This window comes from Anomaloglossus baeobatrachus, chromosome 9 (genome assembly GCF_048569485.1).
Source record: "Anomaloglossus baeobatrachus isolate aAnoBae1 chromosome 9, aAnoBae1.hap1, whole genome shotgun sequence".
In the NCBI taxonomy this organism is placed as follows: Eukaryota; Metazoa; Chordata; class Amphibia; order Anura; family Aromobatidae; genus Anomaloglossus; species Anomaloglossus baeobatrachus.
Window position 1 is genome coordinate 88788083 of NC_134361.1, and position 20644 is coordinate 88808726.

General features: G+C 42.3%; 1 protein-coding gene across 1 annotated transcript in view; it reads right to left on the reverse strand.

The window, feature by feature from the left end:
• Positions 1-13820: 13820 nt before the first annotated feature.
• Positions 13821-20644, reverse strand: part of SLC16A2 (solute carrier family 16 member 2) — a 243117-nt gene continuing 236293 nt past the window's right edge. Inside the window, exon 6 of the mRNA XM_075323867.1 lies at positions 13821-19681. Coding sequence (XP_075179982.1) covers positions 19464-19681 — 218 coding nt within the window. The 3' untranslated portion in view covers positions 13821-19463. The remainder of the gene's footprint in view (positions 19682-20644) is intronic.

Below are 20644 nucleotides of genomic sequence, written 5' to 3' on the forward strand. Positions count from 1 at the left end.
GTAATCCCAATGGACCTAAAACGGGAAAGGTTTAATGTCATTGCATGTCAGATAGTGAGAAAAACATGCATGTGTCTTTTTAGATAGTGTATGTAAACTTCTGGTTTGAAATCTATCTACACTAATTCGTGTACCAGAAAATTAAATCTCCTTCTGCTGTGGGCAACCCAAGATCTGCCTATTTTGATAAGAGATGTCTGCCTTCTAATAAAAGTGGCACATCTTACTCCATCCAGCATCCCTCCCCAAAGGGTTGTTCCACTACTTTAATATTGATGACTTTTGTGGCCACTACAGATCCGTCCCTTTTCGAATTAATAGTAGCTTATTGAAGTGCCTTGCAGTGGACTCTACGCAATTGATGGAGCTCCACAACTGCTCTGGCCTCTACCAGCAGTGAGAACAGCTGATCAATGTGGGTGTCAAGTGTCAGACCCTCAACCAATCTTATATTCTTTATGATAAGTCTACAGTATTAGATTGATGGAGGAATCCCTCTACTCAATCATTCCAGCTGCCTGCAAACACCACTAGAAGGAGCATACTACATACTGTGTGCAATCTAGTTCCTAAGCTCCGTCTAGTGGTCACTTTCTCTATAGGGGATTTGAAGCCCTGACTTCTGTAAAGATTAATCGATTAATTCACACAGAATATTGGACATGAAAATGTGAAAATGTTAGGAGGAAAATATCTGAAACTCCAAGGGGTCGATTCCCCCAAGTGGTCATAAAAGCTTTGAATAGTTTAAATATTTTTTGGGCAACAGGTAGTTAGTAGTTACCAATAATTATGCATTTTTTGTTGTTTTCACACCAGTATTAATAAGCTGCTCCAAAATGGATGGAACAGGGGCAGGATAGTGGTGTGGCTACACTTACCCATCAAATGAATAAAAATGCTGTTTGTATTGCAGAAATAATACTCCAATCCCTGACTGGAGTAGGCTCACGAAGTACATGCCACAGAGATGTGCCAAATACATGAAGTGGCATGCGCCTCTTAATAAATTTAGCGCAAAGTTCTCTTGCAAAATTGGTGTAGCGCAAGCGTGTGCTGCGCCATCATTGATGAAATATCCCCAAAATATTTTTGCCTTCCCTCCTACATTTTAGGCATGTTCACTACAATAGTAATTAAAACGTAATTATAAATGCACTCATTTACATTATTCTTTACATGTAAATATTTTACCAAGCAGCAGCAGCGAGAGTGCAGTGACACAGTAAACTCGATAAATGGCTCACGTGTATTAGTTTTATGGACATATTAGTTGTAAAATGTTATGAGGTCTCTCGTTATTTTTAACAAATTGCCTGCTCTCATATTTCACTGCCTCGGGCAGGAATTCATCCTGCGTCTTTATGAAGGGGAGTGGCACGATATTTTCCTTGAGCGAAGCCCCAGTACAAGAATTTAGCACTAATCAAATTACAGTCATATACATTACCTGAGATTGATTTAATCTTCACAAGGAGCGCTCCTTCAGATTAATGTGAAAGTAATAATGATGTCAAAAAGACATCGCCACCAGAGTAGTAATCCGGTAGGTGGATGCCAGAAAAAGGGGCGACTGTCGCAGTATGGGGATAACATGCCATAGATTCTAATAGAAAAAAATGCAAAATAAAGGACTGTAGAACATGCGACTCGGTGTTGTAAATAGCAATACCAACAGGACAGGACTTAGCACAGACTTCAGAGGTTATTCTGTCCAATGTGGGCGATTACACCTAAACAGAGACTTCTATAGGACATCGGGGATCATTGACGCGCTTGTCACCATTCAATCCAAAGAATTATTATTCCAACTCATTTATTTGGGAACATTAACAAAGTCTACGCGTTTCAGGGGTCTCTGCCCCCTTCCTCAGGACAATGTAAAAATAATGACTTTTGTGTCATTATTTTTACATTTTCCTGAGGAAGGGGGAAGAGACCCCTGAAACGCGTAGAATTTGTTAATGTTCCCAAATAAATGAGTTGGAATAATAATTCTTTGGATTGAATGGTGACAAGCGCGGCGATGATCCAGATTTCCTATAGAAGTCTGTTTCCATTTTACGGGTCCGCAGCTGTCTCCTCCAGCGTTATGCTTCAATAGGTGTTGTGACTTCTCACAACATCTATAGGTGAGTGCACCCTATTAATCCTTTCACTGTTTTTATCAGTTAAGACCCTGTGCGCCTGTTCTTTCCATTACAGTCCTTGAATTCCTGGCGATTACACCTAGGCAGATTCCAATGCCCTACGGACACGTAGGGGGGGAGCAAATAAGATATGCTTGTCTGGGTAATGCTGGGTTCACACACTGCAACATCGCAAACGACATCGCTGTAACGTCACCGGTTTTGTGACGTTACAGCGACCTCCCCAGCGACATTGCAGTGTGTGAAACCTATCAGCGACCTGGCCCCTGCTGTGAAGTTGTGATCGCTACAAATCGTTCAGGACCATTCCTAGGTCCTTTGTTTCCCGCTGTGCAGCATGCATCGCTAGCAAGTTTCAGTGTGTAAAGGGGACTTTACAGCGACTCTGCGGCTCTGTCTGTGTAGCGTCCTGATTAGCGGTCACCGGTGAAGGATTTACCGGTGACCGGTAATCCCCCGAGTGACTGAAGTGTCCCCCCCTCTCTCATACTCACCGATCCCCGGCGCTGCACGGCGTTCACTCTGCTCCAGCGGCTTTTCCTTTTTTGAAAAAGCCGGCCGCTCATTAAACAATCTCGTATTCCCTGCTTTTCCCCGCCCACCGGCAAATATGATTGGTTGCAGTGAGACACGCCCACACGCGTGTCTATACTGTGCAGTAAAATAAATAAATAATTAAAAAATCCGGCGTGCGGTCCCCCCCAATTTTAATACCAGCCAGATAAAGCCATACGGCTAAAGGCTGGTATTCTCAGGATGGGGAGCTCCACGTTATGGGGAGCCCCCCAGCCTAACAATATCAGTCAGCAGCCGCCCAGAATTGCCGCATACATTATATGCGACAGTTCTGGGACTGTACCCGGCTCTTCCCGATTTGCCCTGGTGCGTTGGCAAATCGGGGTAATAAGGAGTTATTGGCAGCCCATAGCTGCCAATAAGTCCTAGATTAATTATGTCAGGCGTCTATGAGACACCCTCCATGATTAATCTGTAAATTACAGTTAAAAAACACACACCCGAAAAATCCTTTATTAGAAATAAAAAACACTAACAAATTCCCTCATTACCAATTTATTACCCACAACAAAGCCCTCCTTGTCCGGCGTAATCCACGGTCCTCCAGCGTCGCATCCAGCTCTGCTGCATGCAGGTGACAGGAGCAGCAGAAGACACAGCCGCTCCTATCACCTCCACGCAGCTAATGAAGAGAGCCGTGTGATCGGCTGAGCTGTCACTGTCATGCGACGCTGGAGGACCGTGGATTACGCCGGACAAGGAGGGCTTTGTTGCGGGTAATAAATTGGTAATGAGGGAATTTGTTAGTGTTTTTTATTTCTAATAAAGGATTTTTCGGGTGTGTGTTTTTTAACTGTAATTTACAGATTAATCATGGAAGGTATCTCGGGGTGACGCCTGACATGATTAATCTTGGACTTATTGGCAGCTATAGGCTGCTAATAACTCCTTATTACCCCGATTTGCCAACGCACCAGGGCAAATCGGGAAGAGCCGGGTACAGTCCCAGATCTGTCGCATCTAATGTATGCGGCAATTCTGGGCGGCTGCTGACTGATATTGTTAGGCTGGGGGGCTCCCCATAACGTGGGGCTCCCCATCCTGAGAATACCAGCCTGCAGCCGTATGGCTTTATCTGGCTGGTATTAAAATAGGGGGGGACCGCACGCCGGATTTTTTAATTATTTATTTATTTACACGGCACATAGAGCCGCGCGGCATTAAATGAAGTCGGGTGAAGTTCACCTGCTTTTTTGACACGTCCCCAACGACCAGCTAGTCGCTCTGCAGGTCCGGATCGCTGTTAGGTCGTTGGCCAGGTCTGCCTGTTTGACAGCTCACCAGAGACTTTGTAGCGATCCCGGCTAGGTTGAGATTGCAGGTTGGATCGCTAGAAAGTCTCAGTGTGTAAACCCAGCTTAAGAATGCCAATACAATTAGGATTTCTGGGCAACTAATCATGAACTGAAGCCACTGGTGACTATTTGTGCCTGATGAAGAGACTAAAACTCTGAAACATCTTGTAAAATACTTTGGATTTTTTCCATGTTCTTGAAGAGAAAATCCATTCCAAGTAAACACAGCTTTTATTTATTTGAAAGCATTTTTTAAAGTGTTTTGAAAAGATTTTTGAAGTCTTCTATTCCACAATGTTATTTCTTCTCATTTCACAGTGTCAAATTTTGAGTGGATTTCACAAGTTACATGTCACATTTTATTCCCCCCCACAGTTTGTTTTCCAGTACGTAATATGAAAAAACACTCTCAGAGTATGTGAACATTACTTCTTTTTCAGGTGGATTCTGCTTGAAAAACCACCACAAAAAAATGAACATAAGCGCAGCAATGTCAAAACAACATTGCTGTGCAAAAGCTCCAACTAAAGTAATTTCTATTAACTGTTTGGGTTTGGTAACCTTGAAGGGTTTTACAAAGTAGCATGTTCATTCTTTGGGCAAATTTTTTTTTGGGAAACTGACCACTCTATAGACCTTACGGCAGACCTGGGCAATGTGTGGCCTGTGTGTTACATCCAGCCTGTGGACAGAGACAGCCGAAGGGCTGAAAACAGGGGCCCGTTGCCATCCTCTGCACACCCGATGTCTCCGCTATCTCAGAGTTGAATACACTGGTGGACTGTGGAGGGCAGAGCTACCAGCTCCTTCTTCCATCAATCACCATGTGTGACAGACAGCAGACACCATGAAATGACATCATCGCATCTGCTGTGTGGAGTCAGTGCACCAGAGCAGAGCGCAGAGGGTATGGGAGTGAGGTGAGAACTTGGTCTTATTTTTTTCTGTGAGATGTGTGGCTGTATACATGAGGGCTCCTATTGTATATAAGAGGGTTATATGGGGGCGCACACTATATATAAGAAGGGTATGTGGGAGCTTATACTGTGTATAAGTCGACTAAGGGCTCATGCTGTATATGAGGGACTGTGTGGGGACTCATACTGTATATGGGAGGACTATGTGAGGGCATATACTGTATATAGTGAGCTATGTGGGGCTCATATTGTATAGAGGAGGGCTATGTTGGTGCTCATACTGTATATAGGAGGGCTATGTGGGACATACTGTGTATAAAGAAACTTAAGGGGTTCATACTGTATATAGGGGCTATGTAGGGCTCAAACTCTTTATAAGAAGACTATATGGGGGCTTTATACTGTATATAAGGGGACTGTCTGGGGGCTCATACTGTATATAGAGGGCTGTGTGTGGGCTCATACAGTATATAGAGGATGCCAGCATACTTAACTCTGCTCAATTTTAAGTGATATAATTATTTTAATCAATGTTAAATTGTAATTAATATATTAATATTGAGCAAAATTAATTTCAGCCTATAGGTTCGGCCCTCTACAACAGTCATGGTCTCTCAAATGGCCCTCTCAAGATTAATTAATTACCCACCTCTGCCTTAAGCTATAGAGCCGGCGGCGTTACTTCCGGAAAACAATTTCTGGTGTTTTCACTTCTGAGAACTCAGTGGTCCTGTAGTGTGTTAAAGTCACAGTGCGCACATAAAGCCTAAGTAAATTGAATTTTCCTTTGCAATCATTAGAACAATGGTAGAATCTACTCAAAGACCGTAGAGTGAACTTTGCTTTTCGTCTGTAGTATAGAAACTGCTGAAGTGATCTTATTGACTGCTGTGGGTAACACTTGACTCTTTTTTTTCCCCTTGTTAGAACCATTTCTATTTACGCCTTTTGTGTTAATCTGTTGACCATTTTAGTTCGGAGACCCTTCCGAAAAGGAGCTGAGCACGTTTTGCTGCCACTCGGACCTTAAGCAATTAGTTATGTCTGTAAAGGCAAGTGTTTATACAGTATGTGAAAAACCTGCTGTTTGGTTCCCTTTAAAAGTACAGGCAATGCCATACTGGCGCTAGGACGCTGATTCAAATCATACCTTCACTTTAGAGGTTGGATGCTTGATTGCAGAAAAATCCTTTATCAAAGCATCAGAAATTACATCATTGGTGCAGTGGCTTGAGCATCTGGGCGGTACTATGTGGGTCGAGTCTTGTGTAATTATTCCTCCCCTGGCCATTCTGTACATTTCTCCCCTCCATCACCACCATTATAATTAAGGCCGGTGCATGCAGGAAGCAAGAGGACAGGGTCTTCAACAAAATGGCCGGAGATAGCGGTAAGCTTATGTGCAGACTCAGACACCATTTTATTGAAGAGGAGTTCCTATAATACTTCAAGGTTCTACTATGCAAATGCCGGCCATAACTATTATGGCAGCGATGGAGAGGAGAAATGTACATAACAGCCAGCCAAGCACACAGGGGACGAAGCTGCTAATTGCACAATGCTAAGTGAAATGAATGACTTACATACTGCAAAGTTGGCTTGGGTCATCCAGAAAAATAGGAAGTGTTTTCAACCAGTCGCCAGCTAATAGGGCATATGCCCATATATATTCTTTAAAACAAGTGAGAACAGATAGTGCACACTGTATACCCATATGTATAAACCAAAGGAGGCATAAAACCTTTCATAAAGTTATTGTGTCTAGTGTTTTATCACACTACGTTTTCTTTAAAGAAATTCTAAGAAAACATTCAACCACTACTTAAAAGAAACCTTTGACAAAGTTCTATAAAAATTTATAAAATAGATGTAAACGTATGTGCTCCTTATGTGGTGTTTTACCTCTGCTTTATCTTAAAGGAAACCAACCATCGGGATGTTCAGATATAAAGTAAAGACAGGGCTATACTGGTGCTAGGATGCTGAATGTAAGCATAGCTTCGGTTTAGAGTGGATGTTTTATTTCAGAAATATGTGCAAGTAAAGTTCCAGCAATGCACTGATATTTGACTGACAGGTGCAATAGTAAGGGAATATGTAGGTTGGGTATTGCTATCTACACTCCCGCCCCTGTCTGCCTGGACCAGAATTAACTTCTATGACGGCAACAGGGGAAGGAAGGCCAGGCAGGCAGACCGGGGCAGGAATAGATAGCAATAACCGATCCACATATTCCCTTCTTGTTGCACCTGTCAATCAAATAAATATCAGTGCATTGCTGGAACTTTACTTGCACATATTTCTGAAATAAAACCTCCAATCTCAGAACAGAAGCTATGCTTACATTCAGCATCCTAGTGCCAGTATAGCACTGGCTTTACTTTATATATGAAAATTCTGCCGCTTGGTTCCCTTTAAGATAAAGCAGTGGTAAAACACCACATAAGGAGCACATACATTTACATCTATTTTACACATTTTTTACAGAACTTAGTCAAAGGTCTATTTTGAGGACTGAAATCTGGGATGTTTGTAGTTTTTGTATTTTGCTTGTTGAAACAATTCACACTGCATCCAAGATGGCACACTTGACACCCACTTAAAAGGAATAGATCACAATGAAAATGCAGTGCAATCTCCAGGCACCATGTTATGAGAAAAGATTCAGCATATCCTGACATTTAATAATTTAGAACCACCCACTGGACTAAAAATTCAGAAAGAGCAGAGGTTTGGGTTTTTCCATGAACAAAGTTTATTTTAAAGTTGATTTTAATCACTAGATCTTGGAATATTAATAACTTCTACAATTGGATGTGTTTAAAAAAATGTTCCTGTGCTGAGATAATCTTCTATTTGTGCCTCTGCTATGTACTGTGTAATGGCCGTGTCTGACCGTACAGGGACATGGTCTGATCATACCACAGCTACCGGGCAGGATTCTTTTTATGAAGTAAAACATTTCCCAGTCTGTAAATAGGTTTTACCTCAAAGAAATAATTATTTTCAATCCCATGCTGTATACTTTTTCCTTCCTCCCCTGCCGAGGAGTTGTGACATGATTAGACCATGTCGCTGTACGGTCAGACACGGCCATTACACAGCACATAGCAGGGACACATATATAAGATCTCAGAACAGGGGCATTTTATATAACATCCAATTGTGGAAATTATTATTATTCCAAGATCTATTGATTAAAATGAACTTTGCTCATAGGGAAAACTCCTTTAAGTCATAGGATATACTGAATTGTTTCTTGCAAAAACTCCGTTCAACCTGAACTATAACGGTGCTGCGGATTGGGCTGCATTTGCAAGGTGACCGATTGCCTTTAAAGAGTTTTATAGATTTAGAAAACCATGGTGGTTGTTTAAAAAAATATCCCAAGTGTCCACAGGTTGTGTGTGATATCAATTACCTGTAGCACATAGGACTGAGCTGCAATATGGCACAAAAGGGTTGTAGAAAAATAAGAAAAACATGGCTGCTTTTTTCAAGTAACAGCACTACATTTATCTGTGGGCTGTGCCTTGTGTTGCAGCTCTGCATTACAGTAGTATGGCTGATCAGTCCCGTGTACCTCAAAATCTGAATTTAGAAGAAAAAACCCCCCAGTCCTGTATTCCTAATTTTCAGCGACCTCTAGTTGGTTACCCCTATTATCTAGGTGTACAACAGTCTAAAAAAAAAGTACTCTCCTTTTTCCCCAATTATGTTTTTAATACTCCCTTGACAAGTGGGAATGGGTTAGAAGCTGGTTTAGACATCTGCAATATATTGGTGTAAACTAAGTCAACCTAATTTATCATGAAGAAAGAGCATTTTTAAATTTTCAGATTTAATCCACTCTCCCAAATGTTGATTTTTTTTCTGCTGTTTAGACAGCAGTTATCCATAGTAAAATATGTATTTGCAATCTTCTATAATGGTTGAAGGGTGTCTCTTTAAAGGGGCCCTGTCAGCAGGTTTCTGCAATGTAATCTGAAGACAGCATGCTTTAAGAGTTAAAACAGAGAATTCAGTCCTGTGTCTTTTTTTTGTTTACCCTTAATGAGTTTAAGCCCCTTATCTTGATCATTAGTGGATCTCAGCAGTGTGCAAGTTTTAGTCAGAAGCTGCTAATCACAGAAGGGGACAAAGTCAGTCTATGGCAATGCCTGGTATGGGAGGGGGCCGCTCTCAGAGCACTGCTACATGCAAAATCTCAAATCTTTCACTGTCAGAATGGCTGCAGCCACTAATTTAAGTGATACATTGTTGAACTTAGGGGTACTTCTCACATAGCGAGATCGCTGCTGAGGCACGTTTTTTGTGAGGCACCAGTGACCTCATTAGCGATCTCGCTGTGTGGGACAGTGAGCAGCGATCTGGCCCCTGCTGTGAGATCGCTGCTCGTTACACACAGTGCTGGTTCATTTTTTGGACATTGCTCTCCCTCTGTGAAGCACACATTGCTGTGTTTGACAGCGAGAGAGCAACAATCTGAATGTGCAGGGAGAAGGGAGATGGCTTCTGACAGCCTGCGGTAAGCTGTAACCAAGGTAAATATCGGGTAACCAAGCGAAGTGCTTTGCTTGGTTACCCGATATTTACCTTGGTTACTAGCGTCCGCGGCTCTCAGGCTGCCAGTGCCGGCTCCCTGCACACGTAGCCAGAGTACAAATCGGGTAAATAAGCGAAGCGGTTTGCTTACTAGCCCGATGTGTACCCTGGCTAGGAGTGCAGGGCGCCAGCGCTAAGCGATGTGCGCTGGTAACCAAGGTAAATATCGGGTAACCAAGCACTTACCTTAGTTACCAAGCGCAGCATCGCTTCCACGCATCGCTGGTGGCTGGTCACTGGTGAGATCTGCCTGATTGACAGCTCACCAGCGACCATGTAGCGACGCACCATCGATCCTGACCAGGTCAGCTCGCTGGTGGGATCGCAGGAGCGTCGCTAAAGTGTGACGGTACCCTTAGAGCCTCTTTGTCTACATCAGACTGCTCTCAGCTGACACATTCGATTAAATTCCCCCCCCCTCCCCCCCCCCCCCCCCCAAGTACAGCCACACAAAGATTTTGCACTTTAAAAAAAACAGCTGTTTTTTTACTGGCATTTTTTCTGGCTCCCCAATGACACCTATAAGGAAAAAAAAACGCACAAAAGAAAGAAACTAGCTCAACAGTGTCTTCAAGGAAAGTGGATGTGAATTCAAGAAAACTCATGTCCACTGTCCGTTTAAACTATTAAAGAAAACTCAGCATTTGCTCTAAGAATATGTTCACATGTTGCTTTATTTGCTGCAGGAAAACCTACTTTTTGCAGTAAAAAAAACTTCCAAAAAGATTTTGCTGTTTTTTTTTTTTTTTGCTTCCTCATTGCTTTGCATGGTGAAAAAAAGCAGCAAAAACGATGAAAGAAATGACGTGCTGCTTTTTACAAAAATACAGTTTTATATTTCAGTTTGGGGGGAAAAAAAAGGAATTGTATATGGGTATAAGATTTATGAAATGTCCTAGCTTTTGTTGATACTGTAAAAAAATCAGCTTTTAAATTTCCATACAATCACAAAAAAATGCAGCAAAAATGCAACGTGTGAACATAGCCTAAGTGGGATCATCGCCTTCGAGATGTTTTTGTCTCTTGCCGCTTTTTCTTACCAAATTGGAAGCTGTATATTACATTATTCAAGCATTCTCCTTGACAATCGCCCATGTACTGTGGTAGAATGAATAAGACAGGACTTCTCAGGTTAACACGATTTTATTGTATTGTTCTTTGTTATAAATATTACTGCTAATGTTCAGTAAATTATCATTTCTCATCTTGTACAGTGTATATAGAAAATATTTTACAAATATCGAAAAAAATCAAAGCAAAATGAAGAAAAAAAAAAAAAAAAAGTAAAGTCAGTATGAGCCTTCACGCCCACATGCTTCAATACAAGCGAATCCAATTCTATAAAGAATTATAACAAGGACATTTCTTTTATAGAAAATTGTTAATCCTTTGGGGTGAACTCATCTTTATTCCGCATTTGGTTTCAATTTGGACAATTATAATGAAGCAAATTAAAGCAGCAGATTCGTTGTCGTTCTCGATAGAGGTGTACTGCATGGTGGAAGAGGCTGTGGGGCAACTCAGGGGCACGCGTCTGGGGCTGTGGTAGCAAAATTGCAACATCGAAAGCCAAAAATGACAAATGGTGGTTAAATCAGAAAATCCAAAAAGGAAAAAGTGAAGGTTCATACATCATTGCATACTAAAAAGCGAGGGCAGACCGGTGCCCGGCACATGCACATTACTGGCATCTACAAGAGGTATATTTAAGGCATGGTGTCAAAATTAGACAACACTTCACATTACTGAAAAACTTAGTATAAAAACACAATCTCGAGAAATAAGATTGTTTCAAAGGTAAATGGCACTTTTTTATTATTATTAATATAGTCAAATTGGTCATTTTGGTTGAAAATCCAGCAAGCAGCACTTCGTATACCAGACAGGATAGTGGAAAGGCACTCTCTTTTACAGGAGGATATAGGAAGATGCTTATTGTTGCAATTGGAGCATATTTCCAGTTATTTGAGTTGTGCTCCAATATGCACTTAGGGGTTTTGTCCTCATTTTACATTACTTCATAGGAGATATTGTTGACCAATGATAAGTGGTGCGCAGCACAACGGTCCTAATCTCAGACAACCCCACACCGTTCTTGAATCACTTGTGCAACGCTGTTGTGCATAGACAGATTACAGAGGTATTTTTTATTTAGAAATCTACGGGCCATTCTATACCTCTGTATGCCTCCAATTTTGTAAAGGAGGCTAATTTACAGAGTTTTGTTTCTACATGACAAAAGAAATGTCGCATGACATATAAAGGCAGTATGTTCCCTAGAAAACATTGCTTAGAGGGGAGAATAGGGTGCCAGACAGAGCCTATATTTACAAAATGTGGACCTATAGGGAATTTGTGTAGGAGACCTTAAAGGGACTATGTCACCAGGTTTTTGCTTCCTCATCTAAGAGAAGCATAATGTAGAGACAGAGACCCTGATTCCAGCGATGTGTCACTTACTGGGCTGCGCACAGTGTAGCTTTTATAAAATCACTGTTTAATCAGCAGAAGATTGTCATTAGAGGACTACCTGGTGGACTGCCAGGTAGTCCAGCAACTGCAGGAGCTCGTTATAACTCTGCTCTACATTCAACTAATGCTAGATCTGCAGCAGAGAAAACAGTGATTTTATGAAAATGCCAGCAAACAGCTCAGTAAGTGACACATCGCTAGAATCAGGGTTTCTGTATTATGCTGCTCTCAGATGAGGGAGCAAATACCTGGTGATTGAGTCCCTTTAACACTAGAAGTCCCAGAGAGGGGTCATTTAACATTTCTACCTTTGGAACCCAGAGACGTGTAGAATGACCTGAAGGATTTTAGCTAACATCTTATAATCACCGTCTTTTGTGCTGTAATTAAGGCCATTACTGTCGCACCACAGGAGGTTGTTGTTTTCCATTGAGTTTAGCCATTTAGTTTCTAGTTATTTAGGTCAGTTTGGACTAAGGGTCATTTGACCCTCTTTCGGGACTTCAGGGGGGAGCTCGAAATTTCTGGGACTTCTAGTGTTAAGAACAATTAGGAGCACTTTAGCAGAATCTGGCAGTAGGTTTTTGTTATGTAATCTGTGAGCAGCAGAATATTAATTCAAATGATGTATCATTGATTAGGCTGTGTGTTCATTACAATCAGTATTTTATCAGAAGACGATTATCACTACAGGACTAGTTATCCCATATTTTCTGGTTTCTTTCAAAAATACTCCACTGCCACTACTGATTGACAGTTTTCTCTTTACATTGTCAAAAAATAGCTAATTAGTGGAGTGGGCAGAGCTCGACATTCAGAGAGCTGACTGCAGAAGAGAAAACTGATTTTATCAAAATGACCAACAAGTGACACACCACTGGAATCAGGGTTTTTGCCCCTATATGAATATAATCTCAGATTACATAGCAAAAACCTGCTGACAGATTCCCTTTTCTGTTTATTTCAGAACAAAAGCTATGCAAAAGATCCATACATGAACAAGGGACATTTATACCATCAAATTTGCTGTGGGCTTTGTTGAGGGAAAGCCAAACATTTCAACATTACTTTGCGCCGGCTCAGTGATCAGAACGTCTGTGCTGAGCAGCCACACATAAATGCAACCTATTAAAAAGAAACTTGTGCACCAAAGCTGCATTCACACATGCGTGCAACACGTTCCATGTGCGGTCAGTTTTTTTTCTCCGAGAGCACACTGACCAATAGATTGACAGAGATCCATACACAAATCTGTTTTAAAAACTGATCCACGTAATGAAGGATGTCCAATTCTTATCCGTTTGGTAGGTCATTAAAGTCTACAGGGATCTGTATAGATGTATTTTTCATGGATCAACTGTTAAAAGGGTGGTTCACCCATATTTTTTAGATCGATATTATATTGAGAAACAATGTTTCTCTCAAATACCTTGTGTTGGCAGTAGTGCCTGTGAGGCGTTATTGCAGACCGCTGCTCCCCACTCCGGTGACATCACGTCAAGTTCCGGACACTTCATATCTCTGCGGCCAGCCCCTGTCTTCCTGACTCACTGAGCTGTGGGCGGTGTTTCACCGCTTGTCACAGCACAGCGCGTCTCCTGCTTGCAGCACTTTGCTGTGAGGGAGGAGGGCTGTGATGAGCTGTGAAACACCGCCCACAGTCCATCACTCACGGACACTGCGGCTGGCCGCGGTATCAGGAACTTGATGTGACGTCACCGGATCCCTGAGGTCACGGAGGCTGGGGGTCACAGAGCGGGGAACAGCGGTCTGCAACAGCGCCTCTCACAGGCACTATTGCCAACATAAGGTATTTGAGAGAAACATTGTTTTTCAATATAATATCTATCTAGACAATAAAAAATATGGGTGAACCACCCCTTTAAGAGTGAATGGATAAAAGTTCAGGCAGTCTACGTGCTTCAGTTTTTAAAAACTGATGAGAAAAAAAAATTCGATGCAATACGATGTTGCTGTGTGAATTGCAGCCTAATTTCAGGGCAGAGACATCTTAATATATCCTCCTGCAATCTATTTGTCGCAACCAATGCATGGATTTATGAGGTCTGTCAGACTTTACTCATGAATCTCCCACCGGTGTATGCATATAAAGACAAGTCATTTTCATTTGAGTTAAACTTTTCCTAAGTGTGAAAAGTTGATATCAGGACGTAAGAGAATTTCCGTGGTCTTGAATTAAGAGTAAAACAATGTCAGAGGTGTGTGTAATAGCATGAGAGTAGGACATTTCATTTATAAATGGACCTACCAAGCTATGTGACCCCAATATCAGTGACTGACATGGGGTAGAGATGAGTCTAGTCCTTGGTTCCACAAGAATTAACCACACGTTGGATTTCACAGTGAGTACTGCAGGCCAGGTAATATAGAAAATGCACAAAAGGCTTACAGCAAGAAGACATGCACTACAAAACATCGTCAGCACTATGAACTTGGTTTACACATTTTACACAAATCAAATAAAAAATATCCACAGCTTCACAAGTCTGTAAAATAGTAAAGCTAATGTGCATTCACGTCTCCTTGGTTGATGCTCTAGCGATTCTCCTATCTCCTCTAAGGCAAGGTTTCCGCCTACGAATGATTGTCATTGATTCTTAGATATGATGAGCAGCTTGTATATATTGCAGAAAAAGCACTACTTATTTACATCATGACATACGTTGCTTCACAAAGAAAAGAGAAAGACCCTTTCCCGTTTTCACAGGAGCCATGTGCAATGCGGTGCTCATCCCCTCCATACAAAACTCCAGGTGGGTTCGTAAGACAAGAGCTTGCAGTTTGATCCAGATGGACTTCCACTCATCGCAAGATTCTCAAAGAGTTTGGAAAAGTCCATATTTTATCGGTAAATCTTATTACCTGGTGATTACCCAAATCAAACCACACAACTTAATCTGACTTGCCAGTTACACATTTTTCAGATTTGGGTAGAAGTTAGTTTTCACCCAACTGACAAACCTCAACGTCATAGGTTTTTATGTAGATAGTTCACGCATTTGTAGAGCAGACACTAAAGGGCACTTTACACGCAGCGATATCGGTATAGATATCCCTAACGAGCGTACCCACCCCCGTCGTTTGTGCGTCACGGGCAAATCGCTGCCCGTGGTGCACAAGATCGTTAGGGCCCGTCACACGTAGTTACCTGCCTAGCGACGTCGCTGTGGCCGGCGAACCACCTCCTTTCTAAGGGGGGCGGTTCTTTGTCACAGCGGCGTCACTAAGCGGCCGCCCAATAGAAGCGGAGGGGCGGAGATGAGCGGAACGGACATCCCGCCCACCTCTTTCCTTCCTCATTGCGGGCAGCCGCAGGTAAGGTGATGTTCCTCGTTCCTGCGGTGTCACACATAGCGATGTGTGCTGCCGCAGGAACGACGAACAACCTGAGTCCTGCAACAGCAACGATAATCGGGAAAGGAACGACGCGTCAACGATCAATGATTAGGTTATTTTGATCGTTAACGGTCGTTCGTGCATTTCACACGCAACGATGTCGCTAACGAGGCCGGATGTGCGTCACGAATTCCGTGACCCCAACGACATCTCGTTAGCGATGTTCTTGCGTGTAAAGCGGCCTTAAAGCAATAGTCTCCTCCCAGCATAGCCAGAGGTGGTCCTGTCATACTGAGATTATTAGTTTTCCTACAGGCGGTGAGCCACATTTGAGAAAGATTTAGGAGCTGAACTTTCATCCAGTCTTATTGCTAGAAAATACATGAAAAACTAAAATCGAAATTCAAAAGTGTGAACAGGGCCTTATTTTGTAGTTTAAGCTGGCTCGGCACAGGTGTATATACTTAGCCTCTCTTACAGCCGCAACCTAGTCATTATAACTGAACCTTGATGCAGGTTTGGTTTGTTAGAACCACAGGTAGGCACATTAATTGTGCTTGTAATATGGGCTCTAAAATGCAGCCATATTAAACCTTACTCTTGAAGGCCAAGTTCACATAGTGCAGGATTACACATTTTTATTTTTTTACCTAAAAAGTGATTGGATCCATTAAAGGGGTTAGCCAGGACTAGTTTATTTTTTTATGAGACAGGTTCTATCCAATGTCTCAGAGCGTTGATGGACCACCCCTGCCGGCGACTCTGTGGCATCCGGTAATGTCTTATTGACAGTGCAGCTGCTTCTACCCTCATTGGTTGATGGGGTGTTACAGCCGATAGTATGCTAATTGACAACTGGATCATTACTGACTTACGGCAGGGAGACGGCTGTTAAATCAGCATGATGTTGGCAGTCATGGCCCATCAACAGAACTGCCCGAGAGAGGAAGAGCTGCTCTGTTGACGTGAGGTCAAATGAAGCAACAGGATCACCGGCAGTAATGATTTATCACCGCTTAGAGCCAGCGCTGGGTAGAACAGGCAGTTAATTATCAACTACCTGCCTGTCAGTTCTTAGCCCCAAGAGAAAAAACCCAGATAACCCCATTAAGAAGTATAAGACTTTTGTTGCATTTTAGAATCCCCTTCTTTTGGTCAAAATGCTTTTAAAAGGCTATTCACAACATTAAAAGTGATCACCTATCAAAGGAATGGGTAGTAAATTATGGATTGGGGAGGGCTTGATTGCATGGATTCCCACCAATTCCAATAATGGGGCATTGAATCGCCTACATTATGGATTGGGGAGGGCTTGATTGCAGGGATTCCCACCAATTCCAGTAATTTGGCATTGAATCGCCTAAATTATGGATTGGGGAGGGTTTGATTGCAGGGATTCCCCCCAATTCCAATAATGGGGCATTGAATCGCCTAAATTATGGATTGGGGAGGGCTTGATTGCAGGGATTCCCACCATTTCCAATAATGGGGCATTGAATCACCAAAAATAATGGATTGGGGATGGCTTGATTGCAGGGATTCCCATCAATTCCAATAATAAGGCATTGAATCGCTTAAATTATGGATTTGGTAGGGCTTGATTACAGGGATTCCCACCAATTCCAATAATGGGGCATGAATCGCCTGCTTGGAATGGAGTGGTGGCTGCGCGCTCTCTATGGGACTGCAGAGATGGAAGTGAACCAGCCCCAGTCCTCACCTGGCAGCAATGAATTTAGGCTGCTTCCATTGTAATAAGTGCAGCAGCAAATTATGTCCACACAGTTTTACGTTACTAATTGCTGATTACATTTGCAGCTACAAACAGTCCAACTAAATAGCCACTATTGTCACTATTCTGACCCGATTCTGCTACCTTTTTAGATTAATAGCGCAAAGCCTCAGACAGACAACTACAGTGACAGTAAAACATTGTACAGTAGGCAGTACTCTACAGGAGACACACATACGCACACATCTTTGTAGTACAATATTGTTGGATTTTGTGCAAACAATTAACGTAGATAAAGCCTCTGTCATCACATAACCAACCAATCACAAGTGTGAGTGATACAGCCCTACAGACTGTGCAGATGGGTGAAGGAACATTACACCGTTCTCATATGAAGAGTCAGGTTTGCTTACCATTCACACCCCAGGACTGGTCCTCTGCAGAAGGAAACCCGGCTTTATTGGAAATCTCTGGGCAGTACAGACAAGCATATAGTTTTATTCCGGTACTGTTCACCCAATCGGCACAAGGTAAGAGCGAAGATGCCAGATGCTTAGAGAAACTGCACCGACATTCACTACCTACAGCGGCCATCACATCCCTGTGCCCACATGATCTGTTTAGTCCAGCTTGTACTGAATACCTCTATTTCACTTCTTGCAGCATCAGAACACATGCAACATTGCTTCATAGTCGTACAAATTGATATCACCATCTCCTATAGATATAAGCAGTCAAGTGGTCTATGTCCCCATAACCCGGATCTCTTGCACTGCGGGAATATCCTCCGAAAGATAGATGCACAGCATCTTTAACTGACATATGTCGTCATTATTAAATCTACTAAACATGGACAAATGCAAATGCAACCTCCCATACCATGGAATAAGTCCTTTTGGAATTACCTATTTATGGCCAAGTTAAAGGATTTTGGAAACATTGTTTAATTTTACCAATAGGCCATGGAATATAATTAGAAGGCATTGTTAGATTTATACTCCTAAGTCCGGCAGGCCTACATGTTTTGGCAACCTAAGACCCTGTACAATCCTACATCTTAAGATTAGAACAACATGGCTTCTTTCTCTCAGATACAGTGCCTCAGGTGCCCATCGGTTTCATCTGGCATTGCAGCTCAGCTACGTTGTTGAATCAAATGGGACTGAGGTGCAGTACCACTTACAGCCCGTGGACCGGTGTGGTGCGGTTTTACATTTTTCTTATACTAGAAAAAACCCTTTAACTTATACAATTCATTGAATTAATCTCAGGTAGCCCTCCCAGTTTGACATTTTTTCTGTATGCACATTACATTATATTGCTTTTAGGCTCAAGGACACTGGTTATTGATAAATCTAAGCTTTCCAATGCAATAAAAAGCATTGTATACCAGTTCATGTTCTCACACCCTACCATCCAGGGACAAAAGAGCATAGGGCCACATGCCCACCCGCAAAATCCTTTTCATACTTGTCAAAAAAGTGCAGCATGCCCCATCTACAGCGTTGCCCTCAATTCTATGTAGGTAGATAGACAAGTCTAAAATATGGCTGGTCATCTTTTGACATAAGGTGCAAGGGTTACCCCTGTGCAATGGTCATACATGAATGATGGTTACAACAGAAAACTTTCCAGAAAGGATAAGCTTACTTGGCGTGATGAAACTTCTGATCTTACACAAGAGAAAAGATACATGAGCAAATCCCATGGAAATGCGTGAGCTTGGCCAGGGGCGAAACGTTTTATGACGAGCAAAATTCTTTCGTTACCTGCATGCTTCACTAAAAACATGTGGTGTCACCAGCTTGGATAGAAATAAGAAGATCTATTTCTTCCCTAAATTACGAAGAGGGAGAAGGCCAATTAACAAAATCACACATTGAAATTTCAACACTACACTCGAAAGTACAGGAACTTGTGACTTTTCTTACGTCTGCCCCTCAAATGTGGTTTCTCAATGATGAGCAAGCAAAGTAAAATGTACGACAAGTGAACATTCAATGAAATGGCGTCTGTGAGGACACAAACCACGCAGCATGATCAGGTCTCTTTCACACAAGAACACAGAGGAATGACACAGAACATATACGTTCATAAAGGGTCACCTCCGGTAATCCTGGAGTCTGACATCAGCAGACAGGATCCCTCCCTCACGTAGTGTTTTGTACAAACATAAAATCACATCTCTAATGAGCCTTGTATAAAATCAGATCAATTATATGACTCCCTAACAATAAATGGCTCCATTATGAGACGCTTCCAGGTGAACAGCAACTCAGAACAACTACAATAGGTTTCTACCTAGAAGTGCCATGTGGCTGGTATTACGCCCTGTGGGGGGTGAATTCTGAGAAGCTATTTAAACACAAGCATCAGTCACAGGGCTCCCAGGAAGAAGTTCTCCGTTCACAACGCCATCTTGAGTCTTCTCTTTCCCTGCTTCAACTTGTTCTGCCTTCTTCAGGTCTCGCTCATGGAGCAGAGGAACAGACAGAAGAACCAGAGCTCCGATCAGAGGGGGAATGCCAGCCAGGTAAAATGCCAAGTTATAATTACCAAAATGATCCCGGAGCAGGCCTATGACAAGAGACAAAATTTAATATTTGTTTTTACATTCACATAAAAATAAAATAAAAGTTTCTTTAATTTTATTGGAAAACGGCACCTTAAAGACTTTGGGCAATTTCCAATTATTTTACACATGTCCAGGATACATTCACTTAAAGGGGTTGGCCACTACTTGGACAACCCGGTCTCAATCCATATGTTTCCCCCATTTAAAATGTCACTTATACTCTCCTCCGTTGCAGTCGCCATTCCAGTGGTGTCGGAACAGTCTCGCCCTGGATCGCGTAACTGATGTCACGTGATCCCGGTTGCCAATCAGTGGCCGCTTCACTCTCCCTCTCTTCAGACGTGTCACATATATCCAGAGGAAAAAGAGACAGCAGCAGTATTCACTTCTTTCAGATATAAGCGATCTGTTCAAAATTGGGGAGAATGAAGCAGCCACTGATTGTCCACCGGTAGCACGTGACAGCACACAGTTATGTGGTCTAGGGCAAGAAAATGCCAATATCACTGGAATGACACTGGAAAAGAGTATAAGTTATATTTTAAATAGGGAAAACATACGACTTGAGCAGGGGTTGTCAATAGAGGACAACCCTTTTAATCCAGTTACTAATGCATTTTACTTATCACCGCCAATGTCTGCATTTAAAAAAAGTGTTCTCCCCTTACTAGTATGGTGCTCTGGCTAACACGGATGATGGAGGCACATGTGACCAGAGCCTCCCGTCAGCAGCCTCCAATAACACTGGAATAGAAACTAGTGCATGCACAGCGTTCTACACAGTGGTTTACAACAAAGGCCAATGATTGAAGGGTTTGGTCACATGGAAATTAGTACTACTGTGGTAATTACATTGACCTTTCACCACATTTTTTGCGGTGAACTGGACACAATAAAATAGTGGCTGCAGGGCGGAGAAAAAAACTTTTTTTTTTTGACGAGCTCAACTTCAGGAAAATGGCCGT